The sequence below is a fragment of the Theropithecus gelada genome, chromosome 7b, assembly GCF_003255815.1.
Source record: "Theropithecus gelada isolate Dixy chromosome 7b, Tgel_1.0, whole genome shotgun sequence".
NCBI lineage: Eukaryota > Metazoa > Chordata > Mammalia > Primates > Cercopithecidae > Theropithecus > Theropithecus gelada.
Genome location: NC_037675.1, coordinates 11,547,339 through 11,568,947, shown reverse-complemented (window position 1 = coordinate 11,568,947; position 21,609 = coordinate 11,547,339). Strand labels below are relative to the sequence as shown.

The following is a 21,609-nucleotide window of genomic DNA, read 5'->3' as shown; positions in this document are numbered from 1 at the left end:
GAGCCTGGGTCTGATCCTAGGCAGCTGGGGCCGTGAGCCCATGAGTCCAGCAAAGCCATGTAGATGCTAAAATACTGAAATAACACCAGGATGTTAGCAAACTCCCCCTATTTACTACTTGCCCCAATCCCCTAAAGCCCTATCACCACTCCAGCTCAGTTCCCTGAAGGTCTTCAGACTCTTCCCACAGTCCAACAGAAAAAAGGTTAACATCAGGCCCAGCAGGGAGTCTTAGGGAGCCGCTCTAAGCTGGAACCTGGCTCTTGTCTGCTTTAAATATCCTCCCTGGTATGGGAAGCCTGGGGAGCAGGGACCTGAAGTCTGGCTGAACTCCCAGCCTGCTCAGCCCCCAGGGAAGGTAGCACCCCCTTTGGCCCCTCTCTGGGCACCCACAAGAGAAGGCTCCAAGCACAGCAGCTGCCTCCAGGCCACTGTTCAGCCAGGGACCAGGGCACCCCAAGACCACAAGGAATGAGCCTAGAGGACCTGGTACTGAGTTCACCCTGGAACACTTTCCAAGCCCCCTGCACCTGCCGAGGCAGGAGGCGGAGCTAGGGAGGAACAGAACCTGGTCTTCCCAAGGGACCCTCAGTCAGATGGGGGCGCCAGAGTGCACCAGGGGCTCTGACGGCATCTGTGGGCACAGGGAAGACACCAGCAGGAATGGAGATGGCAACAGTAGAGCCAGAGATGGCCAGAATTGATTATTGAAGACCACCAGGTGTTCAGCAGACAGATGGAGGTGATGGAGAAGGAAGAAAGGGACCGCACCCTGGAGGTGGAGCTGGCCTCCTCCACCTGAGGCCGAGAGAGCAGCTGGAGCTGGTTGCAATGAGGGAACTCAAGAAGGTTCAAGTGGCCAGCAGGGGCAGGTCACAGAGGGCCCCAGACTCAAACCAGGGCGCCTGGACGTTAAGGTGAAGGTCACCGAGAGCAGCCGGTGATGCCATGGGGGCCTTGTGGCTCACAACGGTCCCTGCAGTTGCCCCTTACAGGTGGGAGGAAGAAGAGGCTGGACTGCGGAGCAGGACCCTCTGTGTCCCTGCACGAGGGCTGGAGGTAGGGATGAAGGAGGCTGGGGACAGGGCAACCTGCCCCCTCGCGTCCCCTGCTCATGGAGGGCAGTGAGGCTGCCTCTCCCTGCAGCCTCTGCCCCTCTCCTCCCCATCCCCCATCTCCCTTCCTGCGGATACCACGTGGCTCCACATCTCCTGGGGTGCAGAGGGGCTCTGTTGTGGGCTCCTAGGGGAGAGACCCACCGGGGCAAGAGAACAGCCTGGAACCTTCCCTGGGTTGGGTTTAGGTGTTGGGTGCCGGGCAGGCTGTTTGTGGAAACCTGCTGCCCTCTGCAGGATAGTTCTAGAACCACATTCACTCAGGGGCCCTCAGTCTAGGCTTCAGAGAGTCAGAGCTGATCCCAAAACACAGGACAGGGCCCAGTGCCACCCTATGATCATGACAGCTGCCGAACCCACCTGATGTGCACCTCAGAGACCTCACTTGTCCCTGCCTAGCCTGGTGAGAAGTTGTCAGTGTCTATTTGTAGTTGAGGCTTGGAGATAGAGAGAGAATGTGCTCACACCACCAGCTGGTAAGGGACGGAGCCAACGTTCAAATCCAGGTCTGTCCAGCCGTGCCGGCACCCTCCTGCTGGCCCACGTGCCTTCCTGGCTGCCCATCCTCATTGCCAGGGCTTGGCCATCTGAGTAGGAGTTGAAGTTTGCCCAGATCCAGGATTTTCACAACCCTGTCCCTCTACCTCTGGCCGTTTTCTCCCTGGCACTCATGTGACATTTGTCCTCTTACTGTTTGCTTCTCTAGAGCCTGCCCCCAACCCCTACCCCAGCTAGAATATCAACTCCAAGGGGCCAGGGGCCTTATCCTCCTGGTTCACTGCGGGTCCAGCTCCTGGAGCAGAACCAGCCCACAGGAGGGGCTTGAGACCTGGTTCAAGGAAAACGTTCTCTCCCATAACTCTGGTGCCAGCAGCGTCTCCCCCATGAGACTATGAGCTCCTGGGGGTTCTGGTCCCTGCTGGGCCTTCCTGCTGGGGTTTAGTCTCCCCACACAGCAAGCTGCAGCTTTCCAGAAGCCCTGGCCAGTGGGGCTCCACGAGGGCAGCTCCCTTGTCTTACAGGCTCTGGAGTGAGAGGTGCTGGGTCCAGTGCTGACTGGGCCTGCCCTCCAGGCCAGGCAAGAGACTTGGTCTCCCTCAACCTGTCCAGCTGCCCTCTGACTCAACCCTCTCCACCCACTCCCTAGCCAAGGACTGAATGCTGTCTCTTCCACGTAGCGCTTAGGGTTACAAACCTTTTCCTTTCCACTGTGCACTCTCATTTAAAAACCACATGAACCTGGGTGGCTAAGGCGGGAGGATCACGAGGTCAGGATATCGAGACCATCCCGGCTGACACAGTGAAACCCCGTCTTCACTAAAAATACAAAAAAACTAGCCGGGCATGGTGGCTGGCGCCTGTAGTCCCAGCTACTCCGGAGGCTGAGGCAGGAGAATGGTGTGAACCTGGGAGGCGGAGCTTGCAGGGAGCTGAGATCGTGCCACTGCTCTCCAGCCTGGGTGACAGAGCAAGAATCTATCTCAAAAAAGAAAAGAAAAAACAAAACAAAACACATGAACCCAGGAAGCTGCCTCCTTCATTTGCAGGTGAAGATGCAAGGTGATCAGCCAACTGAACACGGGGAGGGACCACATGGGGGCAATGCACTGACCTGGGAGGCCCCTTTATAGCCCCCCATGCTCCAAGGGCCACCACAGTGCCTGTGGTTAACAGGGCATGTGTTTTAGCAACAATTCCTTCTTAGGTCACTAAGGAAATTAAGAGAAAGGTCACGTGTGATGTTCCATAAGTGGGTATTGTTCTGCCCATCTTTGAGGTAAAAAGCCTTTAGGCCATGGACTTGTCCATGTTCCCACACAAAGCCAGACAGCAGGAGGCTCAGCACAAAACCAGGTGGCCTGAGCACATTGTTATCCACCACATCACACATCCGCAGAACTGACCAGAACACCCCCAAGACGTTGAGCCTGGGGGAGGGTCCCACCAGCAGCAACGGGGACAGCTCCTCAATTAGCGCCCAGGTTTCTGCAGGATGGAGCTTTCATTCAATCCAGCCGCACCTTCTCCTCCCCACCTGCTCACTGATCAGAAGAAATTCGAGGTAGGCTGGGAGACCAAATGGTTCCCGTAAGATATGATAGAAAGGACTGGTGCAGGGGGCTTCAGTGAAGGCAAAGCCTTACATCAGAGCTGGTCCTGCTCCTTTAAAAGCCACAGGTTGGAATCTGGAGCTGACTCTGGTCTGGCAAACTACAGGGACTTGGGTTTCAGTAAGTGACCTTTCTGTTGGCGCTAATCGAGGAGGGCTTGCCGTGATGCCAGGCATACGAGGCTCCGCCAGGGAGGAGGGAGGAGGCAGGGGCCTTGGGCCGGCCGCTTCCAGTAAAAGGCAGGCGTTTTGGCAGCTGGCAGTTTCGAAGCCTTGTTGCTATTGTAAATCATAATAAGCTGATTATTGCAGTACTTGTTCTTAAAGTTTCCCCAAATCGTTCCAGCTGAGTCATGAGTTACAACATGATTGTGAGTTGTTTCTTTATGGGCACGAAGAGCCCTCAGCTTTTCTTCGTCTTTCTCAAGAACTACGTGAACTAAAAATCCCAGCCTCCGGCTCCAGCACAGGCCAGGCCTGGCAAGGGCCCCTGCATCCAAGTCCCCTGGGCTGACAGATCAGTCACAGGAGTTGACCCCTCAGCTCTGAGTAGACACATGGCTTATTTGGTATCAAGATTGAAGAGTTTCATAGGGATTTAGTTTAGTCTCAAAGTCACCAAAACATTAGTGAAAATCGTGGATCTGGGCAAACTTCAACCCCTATTCAGACACAGATCTCCGCCCGCAGGCTGTGCCACCCTTCCTCTGTCTGGGCTGCGCCAGGGCTGGGCCTGCCCCTGTGCCAGAATGCTAGAGCTAACGTGTGTGTCAGTGTTTCCATTATAAAATGCCACCCCCCTGACCCCATCTGTTAAATTACCCTCAAAGCTACAGGCTGGCAGACAGTGTTATTTCCTACAGGATAGAGGGGGTGGCCCCGCTAGGTCTCCCTGGATCCTCCCAGGCAGGACTAACCCACAGGAATTAACTACCAGTTTCGGCAACGTAGGGTCCTCCCTCAAGTGCAGACCTGTGGGCCATGGCCTGGAGTCGGCCAGGGAGCTGTTCACCTCAGCAACAGCATACTCAGGAATAGCTTAGATATCTGTGGTGTTAAGGCTTGTACGCAACAATGCAACTGCTCCTGGATAGAGGGAAATGCAACTTTAAAAGGCTCCACTTCACAAGCTGTCAAGAAATCTGGATGTGACCCAGCAACCAAGGGAAGGGAGACAAGGAGGTATCTCTAGTCACACAGCTCACACCACAATGCAACGCAACGTGTTAGCCCAATTCTAAAAATCCTCAGTAACACTTTTTAATATACAAGAATCAAAAGTACAGCAGTTTTACAATGTAGGAAAATTTAATACATACTATATAAACAACATTATTTACATCAGAAATCACTAGGACAGTGGCATTTTTCACAAATATAAATTACTGTTTAGTCAACAGGTTTTAAAAGTCCACAATTTTACAATAAAGAAAAACCATCTGGCCCCAGATGAGTGGGGCACAGATGGCCTAAAGCAGCCTGGACCCTTGGCATGGCTCCCCTCGCCCAACATGGCAGCCCTCAGAGGAGCCGGAAGACCGCTGGTGCTGGGCCTGGGCTGCTGCTCCTGCTGACAAGTGGATTTTGGTCTGTAGGATTTCAGTGTCATTATGTGACTTCCTAAATGAACCGTGTTTGCACCGTGAGGACTGATGCAACTTTCAGACACACCAGGCCAGAATGTCTGCAGCACAGCGTGCAAAGTGTTTGGGCTTCCCTTTGAAGGGCTAAGGAATGACTGAAAGGAGAGCGAGCCCCGGGCTCTGCTGGCACCTGTCTGTCCGGCTCTGAAAGACCGCAGTGATTAGCTTGGGGTTTCATGTGGCCCTTTTCTAAGGCCATAGTGTATCATGTCAACCCTTATTCACGTGCAGGTTTTAGGTGATGCTAAATCCCTCTTCCTTAACCCCTGTTATTTCTACCAACAATGAAATCTTTCAAAGCCAGGCTCCAGGGAATACCATCCTCACAGATTCCTGGGGCAGCTTCTCCCATTCACAAGTGAGAGAATTTACCTGTGCAAATTTGTTTTTTATTTAAGCATATAATATTCATATTGATTTAAATCGATGAAGAAATGCTTCCTTTTTCCCAACACTCTTCAAACATACTTCAGCACCTAAAACAGTTGTCTAATGGGGACACTGTAATTTTACAATCAATGTAACACTGATCTGGCTGATACTGCCTTTTGCTACTTCATATGGCACTAACAGTCAGTCCTGAATGTGAACAAAAGGAAGTTCCTTTTTCCCCATGATAAGACATCTTTGGGCATAACTCACATCTATCAGCGACTCAAGAGAAGCCCTGATGACTGTGGAAACCCTGATGGAAATGCAGGGCCTCTGGTGACTCCATTGCCCCTCCTTTCATTCCTGGAGGACATGACCCAACTCTCTGCAGGGGCTCATCCCCTTCCCACCCCATCTCCCATTGCTCAAGGGCTTGACAAGCCAACCTAACCATCCTCTTTGGCTTGGGCAAGGCAAACGTGAGCTAGAGTCAGTATTATCAGCAAGAAGCTCCATCTGTGGTTTCCTTATCACTGTGTGGCCTAAGTGCTTATCACTGTGTGGCCTAAGTGGAGACACATGCCCTGCCCTCTCCACTGAGCGTCACAGCAGGCCCTCCATGGGAGGACTGTGGTCAGGAGGCTCATGCAGTCACCAGGGCTTTGCTTCAGGGCATGTGTGCTATAAGTCCAGGCTGAACAACCCCAACAACTATGAGGGTTCAATAAGCGGGGTGGGTCCACTGAGCTCTCAACACAAGCTTCCAGGACCCAGACTCTCATCTGGAAACCACACAGGCCAGTCCTGCAATGCTCTGTGTAGCAGGGAGCAAGGGCCACATCACAGCCACATCTGCTTCATTTGGGGGATACAACTCGGCATGTCTTGGTAAAGGCATTCATGGTGCTGCCCAGAACACCAGCAAGCACTGAAGTCCTCACGAGTTACTTCAGGGAGTTTAACACTGCACATGCCTAACAGAGGGGTTTTCACCAGCTCTGAGCCTGGACACTTACAGGCACACTGTATGTTCAAGTCAGTTATTCTGTCTCCATCTAGAAAGGCCTTTGGATACTTTAACAATACTGGCAAGCTACACTGAGAATGATAAACTGAAGGCCCCAGCATCAGTAAATTGAAAAGAGCCTGCTTAACTGATGCAACCAATTTGCTTCCTAAACCTGACTCAGTTCAACTCTAGTATGATTCTTACTATCTATAGCTCAAGTCACTGTGTCTTTGGATGCTCCCTGTTTGGGGAAAAGTTTAACTTAGGTCTATACCTGATTATATTCTAAGAGAAACTGAATTCAATTCTAATGATCTCCAACTACAGTAGAAACTTGTTCACCACAGGTACTTATTTCCATCTGCCCACCACATGATGTGTGATTCCGTCCCATCTATTTCTTCAAGCTGTGCAAAGGGAAGGAAAATGCAGCAGGAAGTGTTGACCTAGCCCAATAATGAAAGTTTCCCCCACTTGCTGGCACTACTGAACCCCACATTAGAAGCCTGTTCACTGCCTGCACCAGGACCCCCACCTTTGTGATTGCCAGCAACAAATTGGTCAGCAGGCCTGCCTCTGCATCCCCTTCTCCAGGTCCTGTAGTTTTCCTTCTCACCATAGGAATTAGAAATCCACCAGGGATTCCAGTTCTCTGGCCACACTACTCCCCACCCTACCCCACCCTACCTCTCACTCAGCCTACTCCCCAGTCAAGTCCATGCTGGAGTCAGTGTTGCCTAACTCACAGTACTCAAAAGTCATCCAGAGCGACCTACTTTCCCCGGCACAGTGGGGAAAGGAGGCCCACTCAGGAGACCAAACCTCTGAAATGTACAAAGACAGTGTGGGAAAAATTAGTGTTGGCAGAGATAAAGCAGTTGTGGAAGCTGTTGCCCTCTCTCTACTTCCCCACCCCAACCCTGCCCATAGGTTTCACATAATGAGGCCGAGTTTTTTCTCCCAAGAACACATGTGAGGGGTGTACCTGCTCCCCTTCAAGTCCTATGCTTGTCCCCACCCACTTGCCCCAACTCCCCACTCCCCATCAGCAGCATCCAACATGTCAGAGTGAACCAAATCAACCAAATCACACACTGTAACATCAGGTCCCAGCAGCCTCCATGCACCAGTTCCTGCCCCAATGACGCACTAAGGTCCTGGGAACACTGACCCTGGCAAGAAAACATTCATGACTCTGAAGATCCCCTATTCCTTGACTGGGGAAACACATCCCAGTGAAGCTGGTATACACAAAGTCAGCTCCTCCTTCAAGTGCCCATCAAAGTGGGAGGCCAGGACTAGGCTGGAATGGGATGGGCTGCCAAAGTGCAGGAGTGGTGACCCAAATCAGAGCTGGACCCAGTGAAAGGCCTCCCATTCCTTGAAGTGCTCCTTCAGCCAGTGAGTTGACAGCAGCAGCGTGTCCGAAACTCCACTTACTGGTCTAGATAACTGGCTACTGTAGGATCAGACCAAAAATATCCACGTGTTTGGTGACTCTTACTCTCTCCTTTACGAGCTGTCCTTTATGTTTTCCGAACATTCCAGTTATAATCTGGGTTGTTTTTCTGTTCTAATGATCTCTCCAAAGGAGACCTATGATCCAGGGGTGACTTGGAATCATGAGGAGATTTCTGAGAAGGGGGTGAGCGAGGATCTGAGACTGCAGGGTGCAATGGGGGTAGAGGCTGTTTATATTCCCCTAGTTTGTCTGTGTGGAAAGAGCGGTAATGGTCTGAGGGTCCCTGGCCATGGTAGCCCATAGGGGGGCGGTGATCAGACATTCGTCGGAAATCCTGCTGGTGGTAATTTTGAGGCCTAAATTCATCGGATCTCCTCCGCTTGGAGTCATGATGGTGCCTGAAATAGAGATGCAAGAATTATTCGAAAGACTGAAGCCAAATTCTCATCCACTTCTCTTCACCACCCACTTGGCTCTTCCTCATATACTCGTATTCAAGGACACTTACAAACGGACTCAAGGACAAATGCTCACATTATCAGGAATCAAAAACATTAATAACAAAGAGTCATTTTACACTTAATAGCAAAACACATCCTATGAAATAAGCCTCAAGTGTGCAGTGACACAAGTACACACTTGAAAAATCACTGATGGCTTTACAAACTCACTCCCTTTAGGAAAAATCTGGTAAGATCCATAAACATTTCCATATTCCTGGACCCAGCCCATGAGAAAAAGAGCCACAGAAATTATTTTGTAAGTTACTAATAACATCATCAACCTAAATATGCAACAAGTAAGTAACTAGTTAATAAAATTATCTTAAAAATCAACTCAGTGTGAACAGTATTAAAATTTTTAGCTTGGACCATGGTAAACTACTCATGATACCATTAAAAAAGGAATTAGTAAAACTCAACAACAAAAACAAACAACCCAACTCAAAAACAGGCAAAGGATTTGAACAAACATTTCTCCAAAGAAGATATACAAATGGCCAAAAAAACCATGAAAAGATGCTCAATATCATTAATCATTAGGGAAATGCAAATTCAAGCCCACAATGAGACTACTTCACACCCATCAAGGTGGCTATATTTATTAAAAAAAAAACAAAACAAACAAAAAAAAAAAACAGGAAATAAGTGTTGGCAAAGATAAGGAAAACCTTCAACTCTTATACATTGCTAGTAGGAATGTAAAATGGTTCAGCCGTCATAGAAAACATTTTGGTGTTTCCTAAAAATGTAAAGAATATGACTAACAATTCCACTCCTAGGTCCATATCCAAAACTGAAAACAGGTAGTCAAGTACCTATATACTAATCTTCACTGCAGCATTATTCACAATAGCCCAAAGATGGAAACAACTCAAATGTCCATCAACAGATGAGTGGATAAACAAAATGTGGCATATCCATACAATGAAATATTATTCAGTCGTAAGATGGAATGAGTACTGATGAATGAACCCTACCATATGAATGAACCTTGAAAACATTATGCTAAGTGAAAGAAGCTAGACACAAAAAGTCACATATAGTATGACTCTTTCTACATGAAATGTCTAGGATAGGCAAATCCAGGGAGATAGAATGCAAACTGGTGGTTGCCAGAGGCTGGGGAGAGGGAATAATGGGGAAGGATTATTTAATGGTTATAGGGTTTTCTTTGAGTGATGAAAGTGTTTTGGAACTAGAAAGAAGTGGTGGCTGCCCAATATTATAAATGCACTAAGGTCATTCAATTGTTCACTTTAAAATAGTTCCTTTAAGTAATATGCATTTCACCTCAATGCAAGAAAGAGAGGGAGGAAGAATTGAGCAACTTCAAGTTCCAGTCAAAATGGAACAACAGGGACTAGATTTACCCTCCTGCCTGAAACAGCCAAAAGGGACAAAACATATAGAACAGTGGTTTTCAAGACACCAGACATCAGGCAATGAACAGTGATCCCTGAGGAATGGACACTAATGAAATGAGCCTTTTAACTGCTCCTGCTCACTATCATGAGATAGTCCTCAGTCTGTGACACAGGAGGAAGGAAACCCAGAAAGACACCAGTTGGCTTCCCAAGGTGAGGCATGGGGAACCAAGGTGGCCAGAGTTCATAGGACATGGCATGAGAGAAGACAGTTCTGCAGAGAAAGAAGTTTGAAGATCTACAGAGGATTTCCAAGTATATAGATGAATACTGCTTAGGATGTGCATGTGGGTAAACTACCCAAGGCCAGGGAAAAACCACCCAAAAAGACTAAAGATAATAGTGCCCTGTGCTCACAAAGAACTGGCATCATGCCTGTTGCCACCAGTCACACCAAAGACCTCCAGATTCAAGAGGCGCTGGTGATATGGTTTGGGTATGTGTCCCCTCCAAATCTCATGTTGAAATGTGACCTCCAATGTTGTAGTGGGAGGTGTTTGGGCAGATCCCTCATAAATGGCTTGGTGCTGTCCTTGTGATAATGAGTTCTCTGAGTTCATGTGAGAGCTGGTGCTTTAAAAGAGGCTGGCACCTCCTCCTCTCTCTCTTGCTCCCTCTTGCCATGGGACACCCACTCCCACTTCGCCTTCCACCATGAGTAAAATCTCCCTGAGGCCTCTCCAGAAGCCAACCAGATGCTGGTGCTATGCTTGTACAGCCTGCGGAACTGTGTGCCACATAAAACTCTTTTCTTTATAAATTATCCAGCCTCAGGTATTCCCGCAAAACAGACTAACACAACTGGGTAGAGTGCAATGAGGCTCCTCACCTTGGGGGTGGGCAATCATTAGCCCTTGACTGAGCAATGCTCTGGTTCTACCTAACGAATCTTAACAGCAAGACCTGAAAGAAGGAAACTGCTTCCAAATAACCTGCAACTCATAACAAAGCTCCAGAATACTTACAGGAATACAGAAATATCCAGCACCCAATAAGGTAAATGTTACATCTGTCATCTGCAAAATTTACTAGGCACAGAAAACACCAGGGAGCAAGACCCACAGTGAGGAGGTATCAACTGAAACTGACCCAAGTGGTAAGATTCGCAGACAAGGACATGAAAACCATCGTTATATCTGTGTTCCAGGTTTTAAAAGGTTAGAGATAGAACATATATATATATAAAAAAAATGTGTGTGTGTGTGTATATATAATATATATATAGACCCAAATACAACTTTTTGAACTTTTAGAGATAGAACTACAATGTATAAAATACAAAGTACACTGGATGGGCCTCACAGCAGTCTTGACATTGAAAAGCAACGTATTAGTGAACTTGAAGAGGTAGCAATAGAAACTATCCACAATGAAACACAGAGAAAGCATAATTTTTAAAAAGTCAACAGAATACAAGTGAGCTGTGAGACAACTTCAAGCAAGCTCATATAGGTGTAATGAGAATCTCCAAAGAAGAAGAGAGAGTGGGGGGTCAGAAAAAATATTTGAAGAAGATTGTAAAAATTGCCAAATTTTATGGAAACAATAAACCTACAGATTCAAGAAGTTCAAAAATTTCCAAGCACAAGAAACCAAGGAAAAATACACCAAGGCACATCATAATCAGTGATTTTTTTAAAAGGAACATTACGTAAAGACGAACAAAGATAAGGATGACAGATTTTTCATCATAAAACAATGCAAGTAAATAGCAGAGGTATATCTTTAAAGTACTGAAAGAAACTAAAAATAAAAATGTATACTCAGCAAAAACTGCTTTCAAAAATGAATGCAAAATACATTTTCAGCATACATACAAACACTGAATTTATCACCAGCAGAAAAAGTCCTTCAGGCAAAAGAAAAGTGAAACCAAAGAGAAATACAGACCTACTAGAGGAATGCAGGGCAAGTGCCCACTGGGTCCAGACAACAGAGAAGGGTGGGAGTGAGGGGCAGACTCCTAAGGAGGTGGCAGCTACTCAGCTACAGCTCTCTGCTAATACAGCCTGCTGTTACCAGTTCTTCCAAAAACAAAGCAGGACTTTGAGACACGTATATGAAATTTTCCCACTTTAAATTCAAGGTACAGTGCAAATGATGCATATCATCAGCCCAGGGAAAACCAAAGCTGTTATGAGGTTAAATTATCCAAGATTTGAAATTAGGAAATACAGATAAAACCTCTTTAACCCTCCCTGGACTTGCTACTCTCACAATGTAAAGCTCTGACTCATCGTACTACCGGTGGTATTGTACTGAAGGAAAGAGGGTGCAGCTTCGAAAGGCTTCAACTCTTCAATTATGGGCTCGTGGCAGGTAAGGACCATGGGTTGGTACCCATCTTGGGATCCCTGACACCTAGTGTGGCTGACAGCCTCGCACAGAGCTTAATAATTTTGGTTGCTGACTCCAACATTTTATGGCGACCACTTGACTTGATTTCCTCAGAAAACGGCAGAAAACTCTTTTCCTTCACAGGTGAAATGTGCTCCCTATGACCCAGAAAATAAAACATAAAACCTATAACCAACACATGGGATTCCCTGTGGCTGACACATGATGAGATCTCCAGTCATTTCATAGATAAATACATTCATGTATATGTCACTTTCTCCCTAGAAACAGCTCCTGGCAAAGATGGGCACCTGGTGTCTCATAGCCTTTTGCATACCTGTCATAATAATCTCTGTGTCCCCGGTGGTCTCGGTCACTGCTGTACTGGTCATAAGGCCTCTTTCTGGACATGTTGTTGGGTCGATAGCTTCCAGAACGGTGGGCATCCATATGTCGCCGGTCCCCATAATGGTGGTCTTTGTACCAGTGCTGCTCATACTGATGGTGCCTGTCGCTTCCCCATGGTGGATTGTTGTTGCCACCACCATAGTTGAACTTTCTTTCCCTCTGCCAGTCTCCTCGATCTGCAGGAAAAGAAAAGAATGACCTGACAACTGCAAGAAATGGATGAATTTCACTTTCACTATAATTTTTTTTTCTTTTGGAAATGGAGTCTTGCTCTGTTGCCCAGGCTGGAGTGCAGTGGCACGATCTTAGATCACTGCAACCTCCACCTCTTGGGTCAAGCAATTCTCTTGCCTCAGCCTCCCGAGTAGCTGGGACTACAGGCACCCACCACCATGCCTGCCCAATTTTTGAATTTTTAGTAGAGACAGGGTTAAACCAGGTTGGCTAGGCTGGTCTCGAATTCCTGACCTCAGGTAATCTGCCCGCCTCAGCCTCCCAAGATGCTGGGATTACAGCTGTGGGCCACCACGCCCAGCTTTATTTTTTATTTTTGTTTTCTTCCATACCAATCTTCTCTGTATTGTTCCAATTTCCTTAGGTATGCTGCTGAAATAAGCACTACTTTGCTGAAGTTCCAACTGAAAGTCTGACACGTTATAAACAGACATTAAGTTTCTTTCTTCTTGGTCTTGTTGCTGCTAACATATCAGTAATGACTCCAAACATTCTTTCCAACAAGATTTTAAGGCAAAATTTACTACTCCTCTCCTTCTGAAATTTTAAGAACTACCACTTTTCACTCTCCATACCTGTTTAACCTTCCAATCTGTGGCAAACTCTTAACATCGAAACCAAACTAATTCAAAAAATGATACTGCTGAGTTTCACAGCTGCAAGGTAATATCCTCTGGTTATACATCTAATGTTTATTTCACCTGCTGGTACCTGCTGTGCCTGGTCTCTGAAAATCTCTCCAGACTACATTCACTGATTCTATTATTCTTCCCTATTCTGCACACACACAAAAATGGACCTCCTCCTATAAAAAAGTAATTTCTCTAACTTTGAGCTTGGATCAGTGTTCTGTCTCTTAAGGATAAGGCCAAACTACAATCCTTTTACCTTCTGTAGCCTGCCTTTTCTCCTAAGGAAAAGAATCATACTCACTTGAATCAGAAAATGTAGTGAGGACACAGAAGTCCAGGGATGGAGAGTTAAATTATGGCTACCAAAATATCATGTCCACCCAGAGCCTGTGAGTGTGAAAAAATTTTACCTAGGTATTTACAGATGTAATTAAGCTAAAAATCTCTAGATGGGATCACCCTAAATTTAGGTTGGGCTATAAATTCCAGGACAGGCATCCTTTCAAAGTAAAGGCAGACGGAGATATGACAGGCTATGCATAGAAGGCGGCTATGCAAAGATGGAGGCAGAAATCGGCATGATGCACCTATGAGTTAAGAACACCAAGAACTGCTGGTAGCCACCAGAAGACAGAAGAGAGGCACGGAACAGATTCTCCCTCGGAGCCTTCAGAAGGAACCAACCCTACTGACACCTTGATTTTTAAACTTCCTGGTCTCCAGAAATGTGAGAAAAGAAATGTTTGATGTTTTAAGCCACCTAGTCTGTGGTACTTTGTTATACACGGCCCTAGGAAACTAATACAGAGGACTAACCAAAAGGAACCTATGACCTCACGGAAAAATCTACCTTCTGTCTATAATTATGTTAAGATCAAAGACATGCTACCAAATAAATGTCTCTACTCATTTTGCTGGCCTTCTAGCTTTTTTCTAGAGAGCTGAAGAATAACACCATTAAGGAAGTGCCCAGCTTAGAAACTGATAGCATTAATATGATGTACAGTCAACCAATGGCTTAAATTCATTGCTGATCTGGGTAAATCAGATGAGAGTACCAAAAAGTAAAAAACTTTTGACTATTCACCCTAAGAATTAACAAATAACATCAAAAAGAGACACCTTCTAAACATGCAAAGGATCACTTGAAGATGGCTTCAAATCAAATGAGATTTCTAACAGGATATCAATATCTGTGGTTTTGTAGAGATGTTTAAAACTCAAGCTAATTCATTGTTTCCAGAGTAAATCAAACAGATTTTCTTTCTTCTTAAACCTTCTGTGAGGTAAATCACAGGTTACAAAGTACTGAGCTATTAAAAAGATGGGTGAGGAATCCAAAGTTTAAATAAAAGAATGCATTTAGTAAGAAGTTATTTTAAAGGATTCAGAATATAAAATAAGTGACATCATATGAAAAACACAGAAACAGCCTAATACTAGAAAAAAAGCCAGTATAACTAATGCAACTAGGTCTAAGAACAGGGAAACATTTCCCAATCATTCTTCAAAGTCATTACCTGTTTTTCCCTCAACAAAATGGTGATGAAATAATTTTGAACTCAGATTTTTAAGATTACAGAACATAGAACTTATGCTTCCAGGCAGGGTAGCTTGTAGCAGAATTACATCCTGCCAAAAACAATGAGAAAGGGAAGATTAAAAAGAACGTGTTTAAGGCCAGGCACAATGGCTCACACCTGTAATCCCAGCACTTTGGGAGGCCGAGGCAAATGGATCACTTGAGGTCAGGAATTCAAGACCAGCTTGGCCAACATGGTAAGACCCTGTCTGTACTAAAAATAGAAGAAAAAAAAAAATTAGCCCGGTATGGTGGTGTGTGCCTGTAATCCCAGGTACTCGGGAGGTTGAGGCAGAAGAATCGCTTGAACCCGGGAGGTGGAGGTTGCAGTGAGCAGAGATCGTGCCGCTGCACTCCAGCCTGGGTGACAGAGAGAGACTCCATCTCCTCCGGAAAAAAAAAAAAAAAAAGTTTAAAGGCATCAAAGAGCAGCTAAGGCAATGAGGACTAGAAGGACTAAGATTCCACAGAGCAGAAAACCTCAGAGATAAGAGATGACTTCTGTCACCACTGAAGAGATCTGTGATCCTGAGCACCAGCAAGAGGCTAAGGATCTGGGTCTTTCCCAGGCACGGACCACTGCTGGAGGAACAGAGAACCTGCAGAGTGGGTTTCCAGATTATTTTTGAAAAGGTTATTTTTTCACTTTCTTAGCAATTGGTGTGTATTTCCCTTTTCAATTTTTGATGATCTGAATAGGTAAAAAAATTGGTTAACCTATTGTTGCTTTAATTTATATTTCCCTAGTAGCAAGGTTGGTCATCTTGTCATATTGGCCATTTGAATTTTCTCTTTTATATGAACTAATTCATAACTTTTGCTCATTTTGTTTTAAAACAATGGATAAGCTCTACAGAGTTAACTTTTTCTAATCTAATTTCCAAAATTTTAATTCAATATGGATTCCTTTGAGTTTTGTTTCAAAACTGCAATTTTTGTTTTGTTTTGTTTTGTTTTGTTTTGAGACAGTGTCCCACTCTATCGCCCAGACTGGAATGCAGTGGTGCAATCCTGGCTCACCGCAACCTCTACCTCCCAGACCTAAGAAATTCTCCCACCTCAGCCTGCCAAGTAGCTGGGACTACTACACCATTATGCCCAGCTAATTTTTGTACCTTTTAGAGATGGAGTCTATGCTGCCCAGGCTGTAAAACATTTTTAATTGACAATTAAAAATTGTATATATTTATCGATTACAACGCAATGTTTTAAAATACCTACACATTATGTAATGGCTGAATCAGTCTAATTAACATATGCACTACCTTACGCACTTACTTTTTGTGGCAAGAACACTTAAAATCTCCCAGCAATTTTCAAAAATATAATACATTAACTACAGTCACCATGTTGCACAACAGATTTCTCAACTTATTCCTCATATCTAACTGAAATTTTATCTCTGTTGTTAATGTCTTCCCAATTCTCCCCTGACCTCCAACCTTGGTAACTACTGTTCTACTCCCTGCTTCTATGAGTTTGACTTTTTCAGATTCCATATATAAGTGAGAATATGCAGTTTTTCTCTTTCTGTGCCTCTATTTCACTTAACATAAATGTCCTCCAGATTAATCCATGTTGTTGCAAACGACAGGATTTCCTTCTTTTTAAAGCTGAATACTATTTGATTGTGTATATATACATTTTCTTTATCCGTTCATCTGCTGATGAACACTTAGGATGATTCCATATCTTGGCTATCGTAAATGATGTTGCAATGAATATGTAAGTGCAGATATTTCTTCAACGTAACTAATTTCATTTTCATTTTCATTGAATGTATACCCAGTAGTGGGACTGCTGGATAATATGGTAGTTCTATCTGTGATTTTTTTTGAGGCATCTCTACATTGTTTTCCATAATGGCTGTACTAACTTACATTCCCACCAACAATGTGCTAGGTTCCCTTTTCTCCACATCCGTGGCAACCCTTATCTTTTGACTTTTTGGTAACAGCCATCCTAACAAGTGTGAACTGATATCGTGGTTTTAGTTTGCATTTCCCTGATGATTAGTCATGTTGAACATTTTTTTCATATACCTGTTGGCCATTTGTATGTCTTCTTTTGAGAAATGTCTATTCAGGTCCTTTGCCTACTTTTCAATCAAGTATTTGCCTTCTTGCTACGTAAGGAGCTGAGTTCCTTACACAGTTTGGATATTATTCCCTTATCAGATGTATGGTTGGTATATTTTCTCCCCTTACACAGACTGTCTCCTCACGCTACTGATTGCTCATTTTTCTATTGTTATTGTTTTGTTCTCAATTTACAAGAGCTCTTTCAATATTAGCAGTTTTAACCATTTAACGGCCATACAGAATGTAAACTTCTCCCTCAGTCTTTTTTGTTTGTTCATGTTAGCTGGGTTCTTCTTAATCTGAAGCTTAAATAATAGTCCTGGGGACAGGTGCAGTGGTTCACACCTATAATCCCAGCATTTTGGGAAGCTGAGGTGGGCAGATCACATGGGGCCAGGAGTTTGAGACCAGCCTGGCCAACATGGCAAAACCCTGTCTCTACTAAAAATTTAACAATTAGCCGAGCGTGCTGGTGCACATCTGTAATCCCAGCTACTCGGGAGGCTGAGGGATGAGAATCGCCTGAACCCAGGAGGTGGAGGTCGCAGTGAGCCACTGCACTCCAGCCTGGGTGACAGAGCGAGACTCAGTCTCAAACAAACAAACAAAAAAATTGAGGGGATCTTTATTTCATGCTTTCTCTCGTTAAGAAAAGAAAGGACAATAAACTGTTAGAAGAAAATAAAGCACACAGTCCAGCCACTGTCTTTGGAAAATGAAACGGCTATGTGAATTTTTTATTTTTTGGCACCTCTTTTAAAAACTCCACTTAATGACCTACCTGCATTACTGAAGTGTCTCTTGTTGGGGTGATTGTAGTTATCTCTTGGGTGTCCATGCATCTGTGGGCCATGGGAGGCAGGCAAATGAGGCTTCTGAGGGTGAAGGTTGTGTGAGGTATGGGACTGAGATATCAGAGAGTCCCGGCTGGAGCCTGAGGCCTCTGGACGAAATGGTTTCTTACCCCCAGTCACATCATCTTTCTTCTTTTGCTCCTAAAGAGTAAAAGGAAACCAAAGAAGCTCAAGATCCCAGGCTTAATTCCCCAGAGAAGAATAAAGGCTATCACCTCTAAATAGCTCCCTCTTGTCCTTCTTAACTTTTGAACTGCCGTTCACTACCTCCTAACCAAAAAACGCTCATAAATTCCACTGTTAGGCTATTTGCTGGGGGAACTCAGTGGAATTTATGCTGAGTTTGACCATCACTGCTAAGTACCTGTAAGAACACATGCATACATCGCTAGATGTCACTGTACAGGGCACTGTACAGGTGCCCAGGCTGGCGGCACTCTCGGAGGATCATCTTGGACCATGTAAAGCCAAGATTACCAGCTTTCCAAGGCTAATCGCAACAAAAAACCCTCCACTGTCCAGTGGGAACTAACTCCTAAGCCAAAGTCATCAAGCTAAATATCTGAATGTTGGAGTAACATTCTTATTACACAAGTCAAATGTTTGATATAAAAAAAAATCACAAAATAAAAAAAATAAAGTGATCTAAAACCTAACCAGCAAGGGAATTACTGTTAATAATTTGGCACATATTTTTTAAGCTTTTTTTTTGTATTTATATAGAGGTTTTTAAACAAAAATATTTGGCATTCATTTTTCATTTTTAATGTATAAGTCTTTCCATGTAAATACTTATTTCTACAATATTATGTTTAATGATTGATTAGTACTTCCCAATATGGATATATCATGAACTACTGAGTTTCGTTTTTTGTTTTTTTGAGACAGAATCTCACTCTGTTGCCCAGGCAGGCGTTCAGTGACGCAATCTCAGCTCACTGTAACCTCCACCTCCTGGTCTCATGCAATCCTCCCACCTCAGCCTCCTGAAGGGCTGGCTGGGGCTACAGGCATGTGCCACCATACCCAGCTAATATTTGTAGTTTATGTAGAGATGAGGTTTCATCATGCCGGACAGGCTGGTCTTGAACTCTTGGCCTCAAGTGATCCACCTCCACCACAGCCTCCCAAAGTGCTAGGATTACAGGCATGAGCCACCATGCCTGGACACACTGAATGTATTTCTTATTGCTGGGCTTCCAAGTAATTTCCATTATAAACATGTTTAAATCTCTATCTCCTTCTCAAACTAAATTCCTGGAAGCAAAACTGCACGCTTTAGTCTTAATAAATCTTGCTGAATTCTCCTCCAGAAAGGTTATGACAATGTATACTCCCACTATTAGGATACCACCATTTTTGTTATTCAACTTATACTCATTTCTGATCCCTAAATGAATGAAGTCTTTCATTATTATGTGTCCAACTTCAGTCCCTCTTCCTAATTTTCACTCCCTTCTAAAGGGCCTTTCCTAACTATTTCATTCCCTCCGGGGCCTTTCCTGACTATCCTTTTATAGACTTTTTATAATGCTTATTAGTATATGATTCCTGTATGTTACTGCTATAACATATTCTTCCATGTAAAATTAAATTATAAACTACTTGAGGGTGCTGCTTCACAGGCCAACACAGCACTGGGCACAGCATAACAAATACCTCCCTGTCCCCAGCACCATTCTATTCCATTCTATGTGCTGAGGACAGAGCAGTAGATGAGAGACACAAAATCTCTGCCTTCATGGAGCTGACACATTAGTGGAGGTGGTAGTTAATGCTCACAGACTGAACCAAATGTCCAACTTGGGTACAGCCCATGTGGCGAGTCAGCAGATATGCAAATGGGCACACCCACACAAGGAGCATTGCCTCTGCAGCCTCCTCCATTTCATTTTGCACCTATCCCCCTACTCCAAAGGAGAGGCAACTTCTAAGCACCTCTCACAAGTGAATAGCAGGACCCCTTCCATACAAAAGCTGGAAGGACACCAAGCAGATGGTCCAGAAAAGAAGAGAAAAAGTATTTTCTGCCCACCACCCTATTACTTCCTAGGAGCCACATTTATAAGCTACCATAAGACATGTACGGAAGAAAAATGCACATGAAGAAAAAACCTGGTGAACAAATGATTCTAGGACATAAAAACACAGGGTAAACACTCTTTGTCAGAATTTCAACAATGTTAGGCTCCAATACATTGGCTATTTCACCCATCTGGTCTTATTGTTTGACTATTAGCACCAGCAATAACCCATGATTCTGTGACCATCTCCCTGTGGAAAAATAATAATTAAGAAATTTTTCTGTGGAATTGGTATTTGTTTGTATGAATTAGGATTGCATTTGTACTTTACCTCCTCTTCTTGAGACCTCTTCTTATGAGCCATCTTGTATAACTTATGCAGTTTTCGAGCATCAAATTCTGTAAACTTGGAAACAAAAATCCATAGGTTCCTAAAAAGAAAAATGAACAGTTCTGGTGAATTATAGAATTAGAAAAGCAATTTTTTATTATCTTCATGGATGGCAAGCTAATAAATTTTGCTGTGGTATGTTCCCTAAGCATAGAAATTAAATTACAGAAATATTATTTCAGGTATTTGCGTTAATAGTACAGTAAGTCTAACTTAAGGTTGTCAATAGGTTCTTGGAAACTGCAACTTTAAGTGAAACAAAATCAATTTTTTTTCTCATCAATGTTACAATGAAACAAAGCTGAAGGAAACAATGTTATTTGAGGACTTACTGTACCCCTTTATATGGTTCTGCCAAAATAGTATGACAGAGGGATTTAGAGACTAAGGCTCTGTCAGTACCTAAAACTCCTCTGAATTTGTATCAGTGACACCCCGGACTCCAGTCCTTTAAGTTTTCCTTCATTTTCTGGACTCTACCACAAATCCATCAGCACGACTATCTCCCAGGTTGTGGCCTCCATTCAGTCGGTCATCTCTGTGTTACTGCCCCTCCTTCCTCCCAGTTGTCGCCACCATGACCTTTCATTTACTCCTTAAAACTCTCAGTGACTTCTTCCCTCCAATTCCATTATGTTCACCCTAGCATGGTGTTTCTGCACAATAGGGGAATGATATGATGAAATGGGTGTTTTTAGAAAGAGTAAGCACAGGTAGTCAGAGTGAGTGCCATAAAGGAGTCTCATATCTTCTCAAACTTCCTAACAGGCAGTTTCACCATGGCTTGCTGCTGACAGGACACCTGTACAGGCTCCCTAACTAGAAAGCCTGCTGTGTCAGGTGAAGAGCCACTTACCTTCCTGTCTAAAGCCTCCTATAAAGAGCTTCAGTCTTTTTAACAAACTCTCTTTAAACCCTAAACACCACCCAGTCCCCTCCCTGACCCACTTTCAAGTCTTTGCTGAAGCCTGAGAACTCTGTTCATCTCAGCAATCGAACTCAGGTCATGTACGCTCAGTTCAAGTGCACCTGCCTGCCTCTGAGAAGACCTTCCTTCCTGACTACTCTTCACGCACTTCCTTCTCCGCCCTTCCACTCTATCTGGTCTTGCATTTGCTGCCTCATGATGAACAGTTTCTCCAGAGGCTTGCCTTGTACTACTTTTTTGACTTGTAAAGGGCGAGGACCTTATAAACTACTGCTAGCCAAGATCACAGTGCCTGGCACGTTTAAAAATGAGTCTGTTCAGTGGGATGACCTTTTACTATCTTCTAGTCAGTGTTAAATTTAAAAAGAAAGAAAAAAAAAGGCCAGATGCCCGCTAGGTAAAGAAAGAAGCTGGCAACAGTGTTAAGGTGAAAAAAGTACCATTTTGAAAATTAAATTTTTTTTATAGGGGTGAAGCATGCTGTGGACACCATCAGGCAG

General features: G+C 44.5%; 1 protein-coding gene across 1 annotated transcript in view; it reads right to left on the bottom strand.

Moving 5' to 3' along the window:
- Positions 1-4,460: 4,460 nt before the first annotated feature.
- Positions 4,461-21,609, bottom strand: part of CHD2 (chromodomain helicase DNA binding protein 2) — a 146,699-nt gene continuing 129,550 nt past the window's right edge. The window contains exons 40-43 of the mRNA XM_025390911.1: positions 20,122-20,221; positions 17,694-17,907; positions 12,313-12,559; positions 4,461-8,109 (exon numbers count right to left, since the gene is read on the bottom strand). Of these exons, the coding sequence (XP_025246696.1) occupies positions 7,776-8,109; positions 12,313-12,559; positions 17,694-17,907; positions 20,122-20,221 (895 nt within the window). The 3' untranslated portion in view covers positions 4,461-7,775. The remainder of the gene's footprint in view (positions 8,110-12,312; positions 12,560-17,693; positions 17,908-20,121; positions 20,222-21,609) is intronic.